This window comes from Lissotriton helveticus, chromosome 12 (assembly GCF_964261635.1).
Source record: "Lissotriton helveticus chromosome 12, aLisHel1.1, whole genome shotgun sequence".
Taxonomy (NCBI): domain Eukaryota; kingdom Metazoa; phylum Chordata; class Amphibia; order Caudata; family Salamandridae; genus Lissotriton; species Lissotriton helveticus.
The window spans coordinates 565,102,737-565,124,549 of NC_136073.1; the positions used below are offsets into that span (position 1 = coordinate 565,102,737).

Here is a 21,813-nt window from a genome sequence, read left to right on the forward strand (position 1 = left end):
CTTAAGGGGGGGGGTGCTTGAGCTGGGTGGGACTTCAAGGGGGAAACATTTATTGCAAGAGGAAGAGATTGCCAATAGAAATAAAATGAAGATTTTTTTTTTTTTAGTATTTGCATACAGAGGAGAGCTAAGTATATAAATCATAAGATATGTCTATGTTTCGAGGTTTAGTCTGGAATGTGGCTGGTCTCAATAGCAAACATAAAAGAGACTTGTGCAGGAAGAACTAAACATGTATAAACCTCATTTAGCGTTAATTACAGAAACTCACATTGGGTTTCAGGACAGAAAACTCCTAGGACAACTAGGCTATGAGCTTATTGTTTGTTCGACTCTTAGCGCTTCTATCCGGGGGGGGTGGCAATATTGAAACAGAAACATTTAGCGATGGAAATCACTAGAACTGCGGCGGACCCTTCAAGTTCAACTTGAATATAGTAATTACATATTTTGTCTATTGTATGGGCCTAATATTGATGATCCCATGATGTATGACCAGTTAAACACAGAATTATTGGAATGGGAGGGTGAATTGCCCTTCATGGGGAATTTCAACTGTGTAATGAATTACAAGTTAGATTCCACCAGGCAAGGTACATCATTAAGGATGCGCAAAGTTAGAGCCGCTATATTAGAACTAAGTCGGCTCCATAGCTTGAAGGATGTCTGGCGTTCCAAACATCCTAATGTAGCAGGTTTCATGTACTACTCAGCGCCTCGCAAAGTATGCTCCAGGATAGATATGATTTGGGCATCAAATCGAATTTTGGGAAACTGTAATATAGAACTTTGCCCGAGAATAACATCGGACCACAACTGCATTATGTTAGAATTTAACATCTCTGATAAGAAACAAATGGTCAGGCAATTTACATTTCCTAGATATTTACTCACAGATGCATTGTTCATTTCGCAATTAAAAGAACACATCAAGGAATTCATTGAAATTAATTTGAACTCTGCAGCAATAATTTCCATTTGGGATGCCTGTAAATGCAGCATAAGAGGTTTTGCCCAACAATATGTCCTAAAAAAGAACTCTGAGAGTAGGAAAGATGCAAAGCTAATATTTTCTAATATCTTATCGGTGGAGCAGCAATTAGTAGAGGCTCTCACCCAAGGAAAATCAAATATAGAGGAACTAAGACTTGAGCTAGTGAAGTTGCAATCGGAAGTTAAGAAGACGTTAAGGGAGAGATATAGTGCAAAAATTCATAAATACCAACTGTCACAATGTGAAGGTGGAGACAGAATAGGCAAAGTGCTAGCTTATAAAGTGGCAGACAAGAAAGCTAGAACCAATATTAAAATAATCCAGGGTTCTGATTCTTTCATGTATAACCAGGCTGATCAGATACTAGATCAATTCGTTAAATACTACCGCAATTTGTATACTTCAGAAAATAACCCTACTAAGGAGAATTTCTCTCAATATCTAAATTCACATATGCCTAATCAACGGGATAATGAAGCAATTAGACAATTGAGTTCAAAGATAACACTCACTGAAATAAAAACTGCTATTCTCTCCTTGCCCTCGGGTAAGGCGGCTAGGGATGATTTGATACCCATAGAACTTTATAAGATATTTATTCAGGAATTGCTGCCTCTTCTTGAGCTAGTAATAGATTCTATTGGAGAAATTGGAAAGGCCCCTCTGTCATGGAAAACTGCGAAAATCTTATTTTTTCTTTTAAAAAAAAAACGCCGGAAGAATGTGGGTCATACAGACCGATTTCGCTGATAAACTCAGACGCAAAAGCTTTCGCAAAAATCTTGGCCAATCGGCTAGCTCCTCTTATGCCTGAATTGGTTAGTAGTCAACAGCATGGGTTTGTAATAGGGAGAGACACCACTGCCCACATCAACATGGCTATTACAGCGTTTGATGTAGCTTCAACTAATCTCACCCCACTCGGAATGGTTATGCTTGATGCTGAAAAAGCATTTGACCGGGTGGGGTGGGAATATCTATGGGCAGTACTAAGGGCTTATGGTATGCAAGGGCAATATTTAGGATGGATTCGCTCACTTTACGATCGTCCAACGGCTAACATTAGCTATGCAGGTACCGATTCTTCTAATTTTCCGGTAGAAAGGGGAACAAGGCAGGGTTGCCCTTTGTCATCCTTGCTGTTCGCCCTCTCTATGGAGCCCTTTTTAAACTCATTGGTGGCTCAAGATGATATCATCCCTATACAACATGGCGGGAATAGTTTAAAAATAACCGCATTTGCGGATGATATTGCGATCTTTACCACTGATGTAGCTAAGGCTATTCCTGTGATTATTGAGGAAGCAAAAAAATTCGGGGACATTTCAGGCTATAAACTAAATACAAGCAAAACTCAAGTTATTGTCAACTACAAACCGGTGGTGCCGGTTCTTGGCTTATGCTCAAATGCTGTTTATTTAGGAATAAAAATGACGGCGAACATTGAGGAAATACTAACACTGAATTACGACTCGCTCTTAAAGGAAGTAACGCTTTACTTAAAAAACTGCCATAAGATACCACTTATTCTGGTAGGACGTATTAATCTGATTAAAATGAAAATTGTGCCTAAATTTCTCTATTTATTTAGAGCTATTCCATTGCAACCTAAAATTCTCTTTTTTTAAAAACTAGACGGCATTTGTAGCAGTTTTGTATGGGGCTATAAAAAGACACGTAGATCAATCAAGCTTTTGAAATTGCCTATTGAAAAGGAGGTTTAAATTTTCCAGATTACAGATTGTATTTTTTTGCAACTTTCTTCCGTAGAATACGTAGTCTTATGAAAAGTGAACGTTCGTTATTCTTTCATCAATTTATGTTGGGAACAGATTGTAAGCAATTTTTGTTGCGTGTCCATGACCCAAACTACTTTAAACGAGTAAAGTTCAAGACTGCAAACCACATTATAAAGATTTGGAATCAAATCATGATCTTGGATAAGATATCTTTTTTTTAACTCTGAACTACAATTATGGGGAAACCCTGGATTGCCTGGAATTTTTTCAGATGGAGCAGGGATTCTTTGGGCAGGGCACGGCATTAACATTCTGGGAGATCTCTATGGGTCGGATGGTCTATTAGGATTTACCTCACTGAAGCTCTTGTATAATCTAAATGATGGTATGTACTTCAAATATATTCAAATTCGGGACTTCCTAGTTCGGAAAATGAAAATTGTCGAAGTCGGGTACTCAGAATCATTAAAATGTTTGTACTCAGATCGTACTAAGTCACTCATAAGTGAGAGCTATGGTTATTTAATTTTAGGTAAGATTGAGGACTGTGGGAAAATGGCAGCTAAATGGTCTAACAGATTGGGAATTAACATTAGTTCTAATCAGATCTCTGCCTCTCTCTGTCAAATTAATAAGGTAGTTCATTCTTCGAACTTAAGGCTACAATTATATAGAACCATCTGCCAATTATACTATACTCCCCAAAGAATCTCTAGCTGGTTATTAGGTAATCAACCTAATGAGCGCACTAAGTGCCCTAAATGTAATTTGGAAGCGGCTGGTATAGAGCATATGCTTTTTTCTTGTCCTGCACTTGCCCTGTTTTGGGAAGGAATAACTGAGGCTTTAAGGACGAAACAAATTGTATCCCCGCCCCTCTCCGCTCATTTGATTTTACTAGATAAACAGGACACTAACAGTACACAAAGATTTGATATCTATACTATATGCCTGTGCAAGGCTGGTTGTAGCTAGGTCTTGGATTTCTACTCAGCCTCCACATGTTATGGAATGGTGGGCTCTGGTCAAGGAAATCCACACAATGGAAATCGCATTAGCTAATTTAAGAGGATGTAGGTCATTGATAAGAAGGGAAAAGATTTGGGGAACGTTCATTTGATTTGTATAACGGAATTTTTGAGACCAGCTTAATTTTCACTCGTTTTTTCAAAGGCTCTGCTTCTTTTTTATTCTTTAATTATGTACTGTTTTCCTCTGTTATAGTTATGGCGGAACGATCTATAGTTATTTTCGTTATGCATCTGTAATATTTGTGTTTAAACTTTCTCTTGCAATAACAATTAAAATAAATGAAAACAATTTTTTTAAATGTACGGATCCAGGATAGTGCATGGGTACATTCAGCAGGTTGAGACTCTGCAGGTAGAAGTATCTGAAAGAAAATGTATCTGTTCCCCCCAAAAAGTAAAAGCAAAAAAACGAATATAGGGAACCCAATTGTGTTTTCTGCTCTCTTCATGTGAGGCATGTGCCAAACAAAGGAATGAATATACATCTTTTTGGAATTGGTCTCTCAGAGAAAAGCATTAATTTATACATAATGCTTTTATCCATAGGGTATGGCTAGAGAGTGTGAGGTGGAGAGAGAGAAGCTATTAAACGGACTCTAAAAATGGTGAATTATCATTACAGTCAATTGCAAAGCAACAACTGTAACAAGGACGAATAAATTCAAGCTTTTTACAGTTCCCTGCACCTGAACAATTTATTTAGTGGCGGTTTATAAAAAGGTATGAAATGAATCTACAATTATTGGCACCTTTGTTCCAAGGTGGAAAGTAAATCATTAATGTATTCCCAGTTTCCTGTAAAGATCAATACCTCATCAGCAAAAAAAGAATTATCATCCAGTGCCGTTCCTCTTTTAGGATTTATTTTGCCAAGAATTTAAGATGCTTCAAGGACCACATTTGAAGAAAATGTATCTCAAAGTGTTACAATTTGCACTGTTCGCATGACAGCGTTCAAACCCTTGTCCCACTAGCCACAATGGGAGGCCACTCATTCAGGCTACTGCACATTTGCCTGCTAACCTTGGACCCATTTATGTATATGTTTCTGGAGATCACATAAAAAACATTTCAGGCTCACTCTATCGACAGACCAACAGCTCGTTGAGCTTTTGACATCTTGTGTCTTCTTTTTATTAATGTGGTGGTTCATTTTGAACTTTTCAACTTCACTAATATTCTTGTGTACACGGGGGGGGGCAAAGGTGAACACCATATTTAAAATATGATCTCCAGCAACGTTTTAACATTATTATAAGTATACCTCCTGCATCATTTTCCATGGGTGCTGCAGGCGTTTCTAGCACTAAAGGCGGCAGCAAGACATAATGTACTTATGGTCTATTTGTGTATGAGCACTTACAGATCCTGTTCTGTTTGTACTCTACAGTTTCTCTCCATTTAGTCTACTTGGCATGATCACTGTAACGTAAAAGCAAACAGAATGTCAGGCCCCTGGGACATCAGACTGAGAGGACGTGCCAACATTCAGACCGGTGACTGTATTTGCAAGCATCTAAAAAGGAACCTTTTGTATGAAAAGTCCCCTCTGATACACTGATTTAATTTCTCGGGTCACCAAATTTTCTGATCAAGGAAAAATAGGTAAGTTAAGTTTGGTAACAGCCATTCTGACAAAAACCATGTGGATGTATACTAGTAAGCACATGAATATCCACAACTAAAACAGCATGTTCCCCTGGAAGATTATGCATTTCGTTTAGTGTTTTGTAGTGTCTTGTGTTCTCTTTTGGCCAGCTATTGAGGCAACAGTGCTCCTTTGACTGCTTGCTTGTTAAGCAGGAGAGTGGTCTCCACTTGGTGGAGCTTATTCCTTCCACAGAGGGGGTCTTTGGTCTGGTCCAGTCTACTAGAGAGTATAGGTTATGTCTCAGTTCCACCATCTATGTATACCAGCTGCACTTGCAAGTAGCCTAAGTTGACATAAAGGCAGATATAAACAGCTTGTGACATCTTCCACTGTTGGTCACAGCCATAAGTAAATGCCCCTTTTTGTGGCTTGTTCCTTTGCGACTAACAACTGGCAGGTTCTGTGTATAGAATAGAAATCACTGTCTAGAGACTCAACTAAATAAGGAGGTACTCAATCACTGGACTCACAAAGTGCAAAGGTCTGTACAAGGTTACGTCTGGCTGCTTAAGAATCTTAATAGGGCTTACAGGGGTGTTTTAATGTTGTGTAAACCCGAACGTTCCCTTGGGCCAGTCTTAGGCTCAATGGAAATTATCTGCAAAGATGACCCTTTTCTCCCTTCCATTTGCTACGCTACAGTCCCAGTCCCAGTCTTCGGCTAAAAGAGGGCCGAAAGGAGAGCCAAGGTTGCAAAATGGGTAAATGTCTCTATTGCACAGCCTGTTCTTTATATTGAGAAGTGCGGAACCTAAAAAATATGTGAATACAGTTACTGGTCGGTAAATGGCCTCCTACATCTGGCCCTAAATCTAGACCTACTGGCTGAATAGTCAAGGCATCCTGACAAAAACATAGATGGAAATTGCAGATAAAGAGGTTCACTTTGTTGATGAATGAATGAATGAATGAATATTAGACTTATAAAGCGCAAACTTTGCCCAAAGGCATCAAGGCACTGCAGATAGAGCCGGAGGTTGCAGATACATAGAAGGCTCCCAACAATTAGGTGGTAAAGAGCCAGGTCTTCAAGGTCTTGCAGAAAAGAGAGTGAGACTCTTGTCCAGGGCTTAGAGGCAGCAACAGAAAAAGCTCTCCTCCCCCTGTTAAATCGCAGTTTATAAACGTGAACATCACCGGCGCCATCTTGCCTACCAAGAGCCATTGTCCGCACGTGATGGTAGCGGGGGGCATGGAGTGAAACTTGAAAAAATAGGTTCTAGAGCGACATCTCCCTGAAAATCAGAGGTGAAACCTCCAAATGTCTGGAATCTTTCTCCGAGACTGAAAACGAAAACAGACGTTGAGAGGCAGCTGCCAGTACAATGCATCAGGGGTAGCGAAATCCCCTACAGCCTTAAAGGGACAGCAGTTTAATTTCACAGCTTTTACAATGTAAGCCTATCACATTGCACTTAGCCTCTTATAAGAATACATTGGTCTAAATTTCAGAAACAACTTACCTTTGATAGGCTTCCGAAGGGTGCTGCTCATCACACGGACAATAGCACCCTGTGTACATCATTATATGGACAGATTTTGAAGATGAAGTGTTTAGAGGTCTATGCATGCAGTGGGGAATTATTGTAGTATTTAGAACTATCAATGAAGATCCTGTGGTGCAGGAGGGATGTTTATTATTACTCAACTCAGTGGTGCTCATTTTTATTGACTTCAATAGGCTATGGGGACCCTCTGAGTATAGAAACAGAACTTAGGATCACACAAAGATCCATGCAGCAGAAACATTAGGACAGAGTCACCAGGCCTGGCATTTGCCTCTGAGTGATAGCTATCAAACATAAGGGCTCAACTCAGCCATTTTCTCTTGTTCACACTTGCGAAACGTGATGAAACACATGAAACGGATTGTGTCAGGAAAATGTACCTTTTATTGCCAATGTATGTAATTTAGTGTTCTTCAGCTTGGCTTGGATGTTCAAAGGCATGCAAGTAGAATTTGCAGACAACTTTAGTTTGACGCATTAGTACATTAAGGGCTGGATGTAGGTAATTCTATTTTACCACTTCTTCAATACCGAATTTTACCGATTCGGTATTTAAGAAGTGGTAAAATAGAGGGGGGGGGGGATGTAGGTATTTCTGAATCGGTAAATACCGAATCGTTAAGATTCGGTATTTACCGATTCTGTAAATACCGATTAGTTAATGCCCATTGATTCCTATGGGCATTGAAGCCCATAGGAATCAATGGGCAATACCGAATCGGTATTTACCGATTCTGTAAATACCGATTCGTTAATGCCCATTGATTCCTATGGGCATTGAAGCCCATAGGAATCAATGGGCAATACCGAATCGGTATTTACCGATTCGGTAAATACCGATTCCAGCAAGGGTGCAGGGGGTGTCACTTTGACACCCTCTAGCACCCCAAATACAGGCATGTGCGCCATGTGGCACACAGACATGCCCTAAGGGCATGTCTGTCTGTCACATGGCATAGGTGTGCATGCACAGATGTGCATGCACACCTGAATTCGGTATTTTACCACACAATAAGATTCTGTGGTAAAATACCGAATTCTGGAGGCCTGTAGCACTGTAAACAGTGCTACCTACATCTTGGATTTACCGAATCGGTAAAATTACCAATTCGGTATTTTACAGATTCGGTAAATTTACCGATTCGGTAAATTTACTGAATCTGTAAAATTATGCCCCTACATCACAAATACCCATTTACCGGTCGGTAAATGGCCTCCTACATCTGGCCCTAAATCTAGACCTACTGGCTTTGCCAATGGTTTAGGAAAGTATCTGAGATGCAGCAACAGGCAACATCCGCATTCCTTTTTGATGTGCATGCAACGCTACTGTATTGATTCCACTTTGGGTATGGCACAACCAGCCTCTGAAGCATATTTCTAATGTTGCCCCATAATGCACCATTTTGGGATCATTCATTGTAATGATTTTAAATAATTGTATGCAATTAGCAAAACTATCCAAGTAACTTTACTTGGCAGTATTCTCAGGATGGAATGGCAGTTGAGAGCCAACCCTTAACACAATCCATGTATGAATGCAAAACAAACGTCGGTGTCCTAGAGACTCCAGCACTCAATGGACACTGCCAACAGCCTGCAATGTTTAAGCTACACTCGACACACCCAACAGCCACGTAATAAAAGATATAAGCAGCTGCGTTACCAAAGCAGGGGGCCATGTTGGAATGGTATTATATGTATTCAGGTAAAATACGAAGGCAAAATTAAAAGGATAAAAATAAAATCGGGAGAATCACCAACACCGGTAACACTTTTTTTATTCAGGCATAACCGGATCTAAAAGTGACAGAAACAAGTCAACACAACATTGAGTGTTGAGGTGCTCACCTTGTGTTGGGCCTACAACAAAGTATTTCACGGATTCACTGCAGGTTCCTTCATGCAGGTGCTGATACTATACCTGGAGCTGTACTGCTTCAAACAACGTGACAAACAAGAAACAAAGTGTAGGAGTGGCCCATGGAAAAAAAAGAAAGACCATGCTGGCTGTCTTAAGCGGTGCATATAGAAGAAACACTGCCTGGCACCAAGTCTACAAACATGGGAAGTGCTGCTATTGTAACGTGAACTCCTCCAGAGCAAATTAGGATATCTTTAACAATAGCAAAGCACATAAAGAAAGAGAGCTCTCTAGTACTTTAAATTGGAGCTGCAAAGAAGGAGCTGCTAAACTGTAATTTGTACAAACAACACACAGAAATACAATCAGCGCGGTTTAACCCCTTGGGCGTGGCCGCGATTCTGCGCCTGTGCGGCACATTCCAATTGCGGGTGCGGTCATGACGGCCGGGAGCCGTCATCAGCATGGAAGGGGTTAAGGGACAGAAGCTCTACAAATTGAGTGAGTGATGATTGTACTTTTGAGGAATTAATAGGAGGAGGAAAATACGTCAAATGGTCAATAGCATCAAGTCAGAGAGTACTACTCCGCTGAGGATGAGCCGAGACCCACTACATGTATGTTAAAGTATTGGCAACAATGAATCTTGCAGACAGCGCCAATGTCAGGCCAGACCTAAAAACTCTACCATAGGCATGCCATTTCCCCAGGAGCAATTTATTTTAATTTTCTGGAGTTTTTAGGCGGGTTACACACGACTACTTCATGGGGTTTTTCCCTATAGGTAGGTGTGCCTTAGTTCCAAACATACGTGTGGCTTAATTTCCATCAGAAAAACAGACCAGTTTGTGAAAAAAGGTTTCCTCAATCAGGCATATTGCTTTCCAGTTGGGATGAAAACATCCTTCTAGCAGGTTGCCGTTCTGCATCCTACCCTACAACAGTCAGAAGCAATAGGGGAAGGTAGGGAAAAGAAGCTCCTCTGTAACACATCTTCTTACCCATCTCAGTCCGCTGCTCAAGCTTTCATTAGAAACAGCCTTTCTTTCAGTCCCAAACTGTCCCTCCCCAGTTCAGCAGGACCTTATGACAGAAGGCGCACATGTCCAGGAAAAATGAATAGTTTGCTCTAGTGTGCTATCTCCCAAGTAGGGTTGGTAGGCACCTTGGATTAGCAGTAGACAAGTGTGTTCAAGTTCTATGGCCGATACTTCAAATGTCCTACAATGTGCAAATTATTTCAATGTACATCCCTGAAAGAGTTCATAGTTTTATGAAATTCTAGCATACATTGCTCCATGGAGCCAATCAATATAAGGCAGAGCATTTTGAGCCTCTCAACAATCTTTCTGCCAGAAGCATCATCAGTACCTCTTGCAGATCTCCTCAGCTGCTTCCTGGCTGAAGTGCTTGTACTGCAGGACATTGTTGAGTGCGTGGATGGCACAGAGCTCGAGACGCTGCCGCTCGTGGTAGATAGAACCGTCCATTGTTTCATCGACAGCAGGCCGACCTGGAGCCTGAGACATTCCTAAGAAAGAAGAGGACCCGTTCCCGCAGCTCTGAATGCTGGGTGGTGTCTACTGGCAACCATGCACTGTCCTCGTCCTCCCTTGAATAAAACAATTTTTAATAGAGAACAAAAGGAAAAGGTATTAATAATGGTCCTCGCGTTCAGCATTCCTCCACATCACTCAGTATTGGCTGTACCTCATCAACTCCACGCGCCTAATTGAAAGGAAAGAACAATAGTTACTTACCTGTAATCTGTGGTTGTCCAGTATTGGTGTCTTTCATAGATTCACATGCCTGAATCATTCCCCGTCGTCGGAGTGGGAGTCCCACGGTACATAAAAAAAGCAATAATATGCACATAATTACCAAAAACCTTGGTAATAACCAACCAAGAAGTAAAGTAGCCCTAAGATACAAGAGCAAAACCGTCCACACTCATGACCATCCTAGTCCTTTTGTATAGACCAAACTGCAGCCAATCAGGCGACAGCACCCACCAGAATATTCTCCCCAGAGGCTCAGGCTCTCAGGTTTTCTCGCACAGGAGTGAAGCCAACATAATCGCCTGAGGAGCCTCTGAGGTGGGCGGGTGCATGCAAATCTATGAAAGACACCAATAATGGAGAACCACAAATTACAGGTAAGTAACTATTGTTCATCTCCAGCATTGGGGTGTCTTTCATAGATTCACATGCCTGAATCAGAGTAGATAGCAGTACAAATCATAATGCTCATTACACGCTCTTTGTATCACAGTATATATGCAAACATGCATTTCACTGCAGTATGAGCAGAATCTTAAACGTATATAAATACAATAATGGTGACAAATGCACACTTGGCAAAAGAGAATAACATGTAAGAATAAGCGTCTAAAAAGAGCATAGTGGAGGAGGGAAAACAGAGGCTCAACTTATTTGAAAAGATTGAGGAGAACTGCTCGTCCCACTGAAGTATATGCATCACTTGCAGCGTCCAAACAGTAATGTTTGGTGAACGTGTGCCTGCTGGACCAAGTTGCCGCTCTGCAGATCTCATGAAGAGGCACACCAGCAAAGAGAGCGGTGGAAGAGGAGACCGCTCTTGTAGAATGTGCTCTTGGCATAGAAGGTAGAGGCCTTCCCGCCTGTTGATGACACAGACTAATCGTTGAAGACATCCAACGGGCTATAGTCTGTTTGGATACAGCGTAACCTTGACGTAGCCTTCCATATGGTACGAATAGCTGATCTGTTTTCTGCATTGTTGCAGTTCTTTGGAGATAGAATTTGAGACATCTCCTGATGTCGAGGGAATGCAAAGCTCTTTCTGCTGCTGTTTGCGGATTTGGAAAAAATGTCTTTAGAATTACTGGTTCATTAAGATGAAAGTCTGAGGGAACCTTAGCCATGAAGCTTGGATTGGTACGAAGCACCACTGAATTTGATTTGTAAGAAAGGAGACTTGATCGTGAATGCCTGAATGTCGCTGACCCTTCTTGCTGACGTCAGCGCTAAAAGTAGAGAAACCTTCCATGAAAGAATCTAGAGATCCACTTTATGAATAGGTTCAAAGGGGTGACGCATGAGCTGAGTGAGCAACACATTTAAATACCAGGATGGAGGTGGACGTCGAATAGGAGGAAACATTCGGAATAGTCCTTTAAAAAATGCTGAATTATTCTAGCAGAATAAAGAGTTAGAGCCATCCTGACGGAATCTCGAAATGGCTGCCAAAAATACATTCAGCGTGGAATGAGATTAACCCGATCTAACCAAATGAAGAAAGAATGGCAAGATCTGTTCTAGCTTGGCATGAATTGGATGTAAATTGGCAGAGTGACACCAGGCACAGAATCTCTTGCATTTGAGCTTGTATGTCTTAATCGTGGCAGGTGCTCTAGCATTTGCTAAAACCTCTTAACAATCCGCAGGGATATCTAAATGTGCGAACTCAATGTGTTGAGGAGCCAAGCTGCTAATTTCAAAGAGGTTGGGTCCGGGTGACAAATTTGACCCCCTTGAATGGTCAGAAGGTTCGGTATTGGTGGAAACTGAATGGAATCACACTCTGAAAGGAGAAGTTAGGTGAACCAGTACTGGCTCGGCCACCTGGGAGCAATAAGAATGAGGCGACACAGCGGTCTCTTCATTTTGCGGATGACTCTGGGAACCAACGGAATCGGAGGAAAGGCGTATGCATATATCTGAGACCAGTTCATCGAAAGCGCATCCCCGCATGAGTCCTTGTGGGGAAGCCAGCTTACAAAGTGAAGGCATTTGCGGTTCTGAATTGTTGCAAACAGGTCCAGATCAGGGTGACCCCACTCCCGAAAGACTCGGTTCAGCGTCGGTTGATGGATCTCCCATTCGTGATTGGATATTGCAGATCTGCTGAGAGAATCCGCTAGTACATTGGATATCCCTGGAACATGAACCGCTGAAAGATTGATTTTGTGATCCAAAGCCTAATACCAAATCTCCTGGGCTTGCTGGGAGAGAAGGGCCGATGTTGTACTGCCCTGTTCGTTTAAGTAATGCATACTTGTTGTATTGTCTGTCCGAATTAGAACCGAGGACCCTTGGATGACTGTTCGAAAGGACTTCAAGGCCAAGAAAATGGCTCGCAGCTCTAGGAGATTGATGTGCCACTTCCTTTGTTGCACATTCCACTTTCCGTTGACAGGTCATTCCCTGAAGGTGTGCACCCCATCCTTCGAGGGAAGCACCCGTGGTGATGGTAAAATTTGGTACTCCCGCCAGGAATGCAAATCCCGCCTGCAAATTTTTCCCTTGAGTCCACCAGTGAAAGACTTCTCTCATACGAGGAGTTATGCGGATAAAGTCGTCGTACAACCCCGAAACCTGCAACCATTGGAGTTTGAGTTTCTCTTGTAAAGGTCTCATTCGGAGACGACAGTTGGGAATCAGAGGGATGCATGATGAGATCATCCCTAGGAAAGATTTGAATATCCAAACTGAAACGTACTCTTTTTGTTGCAATAGGCGAGCCATCTTGCAGATCTTGTGTTGTCTTTCTTTTGAGACGAAAGCCTGAGCGAGATGGGTGTCCAGTGTAGCTCCCAAGAAAGACTTTCTTTGAGATGGAATGAGATGGGATTTTTCGAAGTTTATGGAGAGACCCAGAGACTGGAATAGAGACAGGCACTTTTGAAGAGGTGCGCTTGCTGCTGTGAAAGAACTGGCCTTGATAAGGCAATCGTCCAAGTATGGGAAGATTTGAATGCCCTCTAAGCGAAGATGTGCTGCCACCGGAGCTATAACCTTTGTGAAAACACGGGGCGCTGAACAAAGTCCAAAGGGGAGAACTTTGAACTGAAAATCCCTGCCAGCCACTCTGAATCGTAAGAATTTTCTGTGCTTGGGGAGGATCGGCACATGAATATAAGGTCTTGAAGGTCGAGGGTGGCCATGTGATCCCCCATAGAAAGAAGTTGGAGTATTTCTTGAAGTGTTAACATTCGGAAGGTCAACTTCTTTAAGTATTTGTTGAGGGCGCGCAAGTAGAGGATGGGACGCCATTCCCCCGTTTTTTTCTTTATGAGGAAAAATCTTGAGTAAAAAAACCTGTTCCCCTTTGCAAGTAAGGGACTTTTTCAATCGCTCCCTTCTGTATCATTGACTGTATTTGGGTGAACAACTCCTTGATATGAGCTGGAGGCGGGCCCTTGGGAGGAGAATTTGGGGGCGGGGGGGGACTTTCAAGAATTCTAAATTGTGTCCTCTGGCCACTATATCCAGGACCCACTTGTTCGTAGTAAATGCGGACCAGTTCGAGAAGAATCGGGATATTTTTCCTCCAACTTTTGACTGGGGGAGGGCAAAGATGGTGGCAGGAGGCATGTCTCACTGTTGTTTATTGGAATCTCTTCCGCGGTAGGAGGACTTCCTTCTGGACTGCGTGTAAGAGTTACCCGGCTGTCCGTAAGATTGTTGTTTGTAGGGTTGGTACCTCTGGTTCGATTGAGAGGTGTGATATGACCTTTGTTGATTGTAATTTCCTCTGTTGGAAAAGGAACCACGCCCTTTAGCCCCTCGAAAGGACGACTTGCAAAACTGCAGACTGCCCAAAGATCTCGCCGTTTCAGTGTCCTTTTTAATAGCCTGTAGGGCTTCATCAACATGCTGGCCAAAAAGAAACTCGCCATCAAAAGTCATGTTGACTATCTTGGTCTGGACCTCCTGGCGAAACAATGTGGATTTTGGCCATCCCTGTCTCCTAAAAACAGCCGCACCCGCTAGCTGTCTAAAACCAGTAGACGCTACGTCTACTGCTGCGTCGATCATCTCTGCTGAAGCTAGTTCACCTTCTCTCAATATTTGCCTTGCTTCAGTTTTCACCGGTTCTGGTAGCATGTCGACGTAGGGGGAGATGTCGGACAACATTTGCCTGTTGTATCTCCCTAATATCGCTAGGGAGTTTGCAGCTCATACAGTGGTTGCTGCCATCGTGAAGACCTTCTTCCCGATGGAGTCCAAACGCCTGCCATCTCTATCAGGTGGAGCCAAATAGGTGAAGAGGGGTTCCTGGCCAATCTTTGCGCCGCTTGAGCAACGACCGAATCAGCCTTAGGTTGCCCTATTAGGCATGCAGGACAATTGTCGGGTGCCTTGTACTTTTTGTCTAAGCGGGGCAATACACCCGGAAGGGAATTGGGTGTAGCCATAATCTTTAAACCCTCGTTCCATATGAAGTCAATGATGGGAATAGTTTTGATTTGCCTTCCCGGCTGATCTTTAAAATCATAAAGAAAGCACTCGTCTTTCTAGGTTTCCATTGGGATTAGGAATCTTTTAGTCGCTCTTTCCAGGAGGAGATGGAAACCTCCAATGTCTACTGGAGGCGAATTAGCTGCAGCTGGAGCCGAAGGGGACGGTGTCTGAATTTGGTAGTCATCCCACTCCGGCAGACTAGATTTGTCATCCACCTCTCCTTCCTCTCTATCCTCATCCGTGGTGTTCGCTTCCTGAGAATGATGAGATGGTGCTGGAGAAGGTGGCTTGGAGATCTGAACGTGGATGTAGAGGCCTGAGGCAGCGGAGTGGATGAGAGAGATGCTGCGGACTCTGATGGAGGAAAAAGACGATAGTAATCATCTAACATGTATTGTAAATTATTAAGAAGGGCCAAAGGCATTTGTGCTGAGGGCACCCTGGTAGGAGCTTGACATACAGATTCAGAGAACTGTTCCTCCTCTGGATCCTCCTCTTGATATTTAATAAGTAATTCAGATGGACTACTAGTGGTGAGGAATCTGTTGTCTACATCTGATTGCTCTTCATCTTCATCTGAATCCAACAATTGGTCAGGCAACTTAAGTGGTGACAGAGTTTGTAATGATGAACCACGTCTCACAAGCAGAGAAGGTGATGAAATCGGTTCCGCAAAGGAGGTTGTAGATAGTGTGGAAGACCATACTTGTAGTGCTGTACACATCGATAAACGTGGCGTCAGCGGTTCTGTCGTCGACGGTGCCATCGTCGACAGAGATGGCGTCAACGAGACAGTCAACTTAAGTGCTGGTGTAATCTTCGTCGACGAGGCAGTCTTTGTCAACGATGAAGCTGTCGACGACAAGGCAGTCTTCGCAGACGGTGTGATCTTTGACGTCGGGGCAGTCTTCGTTGACGGTGGGGTCATCAACGTCGAGCCAGTCTTCGTCGACGGAGCACTCGTCGACGGAGCGCTCGTCGACGGAGCGTCGACGATGGAGGGCATTACCTTCATCAACGAGATAGGTCTTACCACCACAGAGATCAGCGTCGACGGCGAAGAGGCTGACGACATTATCATCTTAGGCTTAGGAGATGAAAAGGTGACTGTCGACGTTGAAGTGCTGTCGATGATGATAATCGATGACGATGGAACTGACGACGACTCCTTCGGGGCGTAGACTTCTTCTTCTGAGGAAAATTCTTCTCAGGAAGCCTCTTAGATGCCAAAGACTTTCCAGTCCTTTTAGGGGGCGATACCAATGACGTTTTAGAAGGTGGATAAGCCTTTTTTTCCAGAAGGCAAACTAGAGTCCTTTGAGGGCTGAGTTTTTCTCAAGACCTTAGCCCCAGTGGAAGATAGATCTTCCTCAGCCATCCTCTTTCTTGGGATACAGATGACCCTGAAGCCACACTTCCCACTTCAGAAAGGGGGTTGTCCTGGTCTTTAATCTTCTGTAGCCACTAAAGAAGTCGTCCCTCCCTGTCTCTGAAGGGTCTTTTGAGGGAAGGTCCTGCAGATTTTACACTCTCTCACTTCATGATCAGGAGAAAGGCAGTAGATGCACTTTTTGTGGGGATCTTCTATAAAAAGCCGAAGCTTTCCACAGGATTCACAAGGCCTGAAGAGAGATTTTTTATTAGAAGACATCTTGGATGAAGAAATCCAGTCAGAAAAGTGAAGTACAGACCAGAGCTCAGGGAGACTCCCTTCACACGACGTGCGGTAAAAAATGTGAGAGCCTGAGCCTCTGGGGAGAACATTCTGGTGGGTGCTGTCTCCTGATTGGCTGCAGTTTGGTCTATACAAAATGACTAGGATGGTTATGAGTGTGGTAGTTTTTGCTCTTGAAGCTTAGGGCTACTTTACTTCCTGGTTGGTTATTACCAAGGTTTTTGGTTATTATGTGCATATTATTGCTTTTTTTATGTACCGTGGGACTCCCACTCCGACGACGGGGAATGATTCAGGCATGTGAATCTATGAAAGACACCCCAATACTGGAGAAGTACGTTGTCTAACATAGTCTTTGGAGTCACACAAGCCATCTTTTAAAATTATTTTTCCATTTATTACCTTGCCCCACATGCTCAGGTGACACAGAGGTTGAAGGTAACATAAGATGTGTAACTATGGAAAACAGTTGCAGAACATCCTCACCTCTTTTGAAATGTGCACTTGTTTATATTTATGACCCCATTCGCAGCTGATCTGTTTGACATGTTGGAAACTGGTCTCACTCTATGGATGAGTGTGGTGGGTTGGAATGAGGTCTCAATCTTTAAAATACAGTTTCATAAACAAGGATACTGTCTTACATGGAAGGTCAAACATTAGAATTTATGAGCAAGCCAAGGCAATAATAAATAGCAGAAAACAAACCGGTAACACAAAAAGTATTACTCTCTCTTTAAGAAAACCTGCCCAATACATTTTTAATTGAATAGAGTGTTCAGTCAGGAATAAGTGCCAACATTTCAAAAAGATCAATTCATTTGTGTCAAAGTTAGAAGGAGAAACACCATCAGTTCCGAGTTTAATGCAAGTGAACAGTAATTCTACAAACCATGTTCTGCTTCATCTCCAAAATCGGGTGTACAAATGACTGTAATGGATTTAGAATGCAACATAACTGTTCCCATTCTTTGGAAGCCAGTCATTAACTGGAAAAAGCGCTGTCGATTTCCCCATTATCATTTCCATCCAGTGCTTAATTTGAGACGGTGGTTGCAGGTGAGGCCCGCTAGCACTTAACTCACCAGACTTTGTCCCAGAGCAAGAGAGAGGAAAACACAAAAGGGATACACGAAGGGAGAAGCAAAAGATGGAAAAACAGCAACAAAAGGAGAGAAAGCAAAGACTTAAAAGAAACTGAAAGAGTGAAATAAAGGTCTGGTGGCGGGTTACAGAGGCATGGGGTGACTATGTGGCCTTGGTATTCTGCAATCCAGACATTCTTAGCATGATCATAACTTTGCCCCAGGTGCTCATTCTTTCACAACTGAGCACTGTCCGCATGACAGGGAACCCTTACCGTGGAGGATTAAGACATTTTTCGCTGAATAAGGCACAAGGGTATCAGCAGCTTTGTGTATACAGATTATTAATGTGGAATGCCCAGTTTTTAATCTTTGCCGATTAAGCACAAATGCTCAATATAAAGTCATGGTATTTAGCCAGGACAGTTACCTCTGAGCAGCGAGTCTCACACAAGACATTTAGGAATTCTGCCCCTTGAAAGCATATTTATCCTAGGGGGTAGGCAAGCGGTAGTATGTAAAAACACTTTGATATATTGACTCCTTTCTTTTCCCACATATGGGAATTCTGTACTATTACACAGCTCAGACCATGGACTAAGTGTTTTTTTAGCCAAATGACGGGACAAGTAAAATGCTAACTACACGTCGGAAACAAAGCTGCACATCTCCTCCTGAAAGTAAACCTAACTTAACACAATAATCGTGTCCAGTCTTCACTGGCACCTGTTGCAGGTTTGGCCAGTTTGACTAACAAGACGTTTTATGTGATTTAGAAAGCTCAACCCGAACTACAAAGTAACAGAGGAAAAGCGAGGTAATACTTGGAGTGTGGGATAAAGCTGGAGGAAGATTAACAACAACAGTAAATAAGCATTGAAAAAGCCAACAGGTCTTGCCCATGTGGGATCTACTGGCTGTGCCAATGTTTATGCCAAGGTTTCTTAGACATGTTGCAACATGGGTGAAAGTTAAAATAAAAGCTGTATGACACAGCCCGTGTAGGACGCATCATAGCGTGTTTGTTTTTTTACTTTCAGCAATGCTGCACTGAAGCCAGCGCTGCTGCACAATATTGCTAAAAAGAATATTGACAAAGCCAATAGATCTTGCATAGGCAAGACCTATTGGCTTTGCCAGCGACTGGTTTTCATTGAACGAGCACATCCACGCAATTGAACACGCTACCAACATGTAAAAAAATAGGATCTTAGATATGCAGGCATTTGTGAGGTTTTTGCTGGGTATTTTGCGCAAAATAGCACAAGAGGTTGAACTTTGAATTGTTCTTATAAATCTTTTGAATGTTACTGGTTGGCTATATACATACTATACAAAGGGCTTATCTTAAGTGGTGCGTATTAGCGGGGTGACGCTTACATTCACAATGCACAGCCCTGTTCCGGATAAATAAATGAAGACGTATATTTTACACTTCCCAGGAGATGTCTTTTAATCAAAGCATACTGTGCACAATTCAATAGGATTCCGGCACATCTGCATTGATCTAAAAAATTATCCATTAATCTGTACGAGTCCCCACTCTCTACCCATTTGCTGAAATATGAGTTCCATGGCATATGCGATGGTGATTGCAAAGAGCGATGTAGCTTTGTCACTACAAGCTATAAGGAAAGAGAAGAATTAAGGATTCTTTGTGGTGAGCCCTCAAATAAATCACTGCCTCTCAACGTACTCCTTTCAGGCGCAGAACACCGTATATGGAGACACTGATGTGCTACTTTTAGACAGCTTTCTGTGGTATGCTCCATCATGCTGTAAACCCAGCAGCAGTCTGCATGGATTTACTCGCGGTCACACTGGCACGTAAACTGATTGTGATTTGTGGAAAGGCCAAACGGGGTGGGGTGAGTCCGTCATATGTAATGAGTCTGACACTAGACACCTATCGGCCTTTTAGAGGCACCAGCCCGGTTGATAAATTGATTGATTTGCCTTTATGCCACCATTTCTTTGAATGTACCGCATATAATTATATCTGTATTTTCTGCTCTCGCCAACAAGCAAATGGGTAAAACCGAATTTAAAAAATACCACAATCGGAGGCGTGGCCAAGATGGCGACCTAGGCAGTTGCAGTTCCCACAGGCTCCCCAAAACGTACCCTCTCCAGGGGCTAAAACTTGCTGCATCCCCCCCCTCAGCAGTGCGAGAGGGGAAGCGGTGGTGAGGCGTCTGGAGCCCCCGGGGTGAATTTGTGGAGCAGCGGGAGGCGGAAATGAGGACATCTTGCGCCCGCCGCCGACAGTCCTGAAATGGCGCCGCAGTAGCCAGGAAGTAAACTGAGGGAAGCCGAGAGGTGCCGAGGGCGGCCCGATGCTACCGGGATATCGCGGGCCCCCAGACGACGCATCGAGGGTCCCGGTGTCCACAGGGGCACCGCATCAAAGCACACCTTGAAGGTCGGCGGCTGGCGGCGCCCGGGAGCCCGGTGGAAGGGGAAAGGAACAGGGCGGGCAGCCGCGGGACTACGTGAGCGCCGGCAGCGCGAAACTCGAGCCCGGGGGATCCGGGCCCAGCGGGAGGCGGAGGGGCCTGGGCGCTCCCGGTGGCAAGAGGGGGGGCCCGGTGGCCTCCTTCTGGGCTTTGGTGAGGACTGCACAGGACTCGGCACGGGGGTGAGGTCCCCACGCGAGCAGAGGAGAGGAGGGCAGGAGCAGCGGCGAGGGGCGCCCGGGCCAGATACAGCGCATCCACGTCATTTTGTGTGTGCTGGCAGGGCGGCCTAGTGACCTGAGGGACGCGGGGGCCTGCCAGCCCGACTTGCTGGAGTGGGCCCCGACTTCAAAGGGGTCAGGTGGGTGGCTCACCTGGCCCTACATCAACAGCGGAGGGTGCATCAGTGAGCAGGGGAAGTAAGGTGCCAGCATCGAGGAGGGCCAGGAGGCCATAGCACCTGTTCAGCGGTGAGCTTCGCAGCAGGCCCGGAGAGGGGTACCCTCCCCCTACTGGACAATTGCGGGACAAACACTACTGCAGATCTGAGACGGATGTGAAATCCCCCCCTATTTCAAAGCAGATCATCGCTGTGGATTGTTAAAGACCCAGACCGGGGGCTGGGTGGGCCCTGGCCTTGAGCGCAAGTGAAGTACCTGGACAGGGGGCCTCCTAGATCTGCTACCAGCCCATGGGCGATCTCGCAGTGGGGGCAGGGAGGAGCAATGTGTTGGGGCCTGGATGGCCCCTTCGGCCCAGAGATTGCACTGCGGAGGGTCCGATACGTGCGAGCTGAGCTACGGGCCCCCGCTGATTGCCGCGGTGATTTGGGTGGAACGACAAGGGGAGGCCTACCTGGAGTAGCACGATCACTCCCGGAGACGTACGAGTCCCAGCTCGCGACGCGGAGGAGACAAGCGAGCACAAGTTTGGGGGGGGGGGCGAAGAGTCGCCACTGCGGAGTGTACCATCTGCGGGGTTTGTGTGGCCTCACCGTGGTGGGAGCCGTGCAGGAGCAGCACGAGCAGTGACAGCTATAGCATCATGGCAGGCCAACGGTAGAAAGAGGAACGCACGCTTACGGAGATGCTTGGCAAAGGCCAACCCAAGGGGGACAGGGGTCTTCCCTCCTCGCCGAAACAGCATACGGACCCAGGAAAGGGTGAGGTTCCAATCACAAGGTCTTTTCTTGAGACTCTGTTCAACTCTCTACGGGAGAACTTCCGAACGCTAAAACAGGAGATAGCGGGGGAGGTCCAAGAACTGCGCCGAGAGGTTGACGGCCGGGGAGAGAGAATAGTGGCCATCGAAGAAACGGGACCAGTCGCGCAGTGGTGAGGTGGAGCAGCTCCAGCAAGAACTCCTCAGATTGAAGGATCAGCAGGTCGATCTGTAAGCCCACACGGAAGACTTGGAAAAACGATCTCGGCGAAACAATATACGAGTCCGCGGCGTACCTCTCAAAGAGGAAGGGACTGACTTCACCGGATATTTACAGGGCTTGTTTCATAACATTTTGGGGGAAGCTGCAGACTTTGAAGTTCGGATCGACAGAGCGCACAGGGTGGGGTTGCCGCGTCGTG

The 21,813-nt window shown here is 44.4% G+C and overlaps 1 protein-coding gene across 4 annotated transcripts in view; it reads right to left on the reverse strand.

The window, feature by feature from the left end:
• JOSD2 (Josephin domain containing 2) overlaps positions 1 to 21,813 on the reverse strand; it is a 219,702-nt gene that overhangs the window by 108,699 nt on the left and 89,190 nt on the right. For all 4 annotated transcript variants that reach the window (XM_078669711.1, XM_078669713.1, XM_078669712.1 and 1 more), the window contains one exon: positions 10,159 to 10,399. In XM_078669711.1, coding sequence (XP_078525837.1) covers positions 10,159 to 10,316 — 158 coding nt within the window. In that variant the 5' untranslated portion in view covers positions 10,317 to 10,399. The remainder of the gene's footprint in view (positions 1 to 10,158; positions 10,400 to 21,813) is intronic.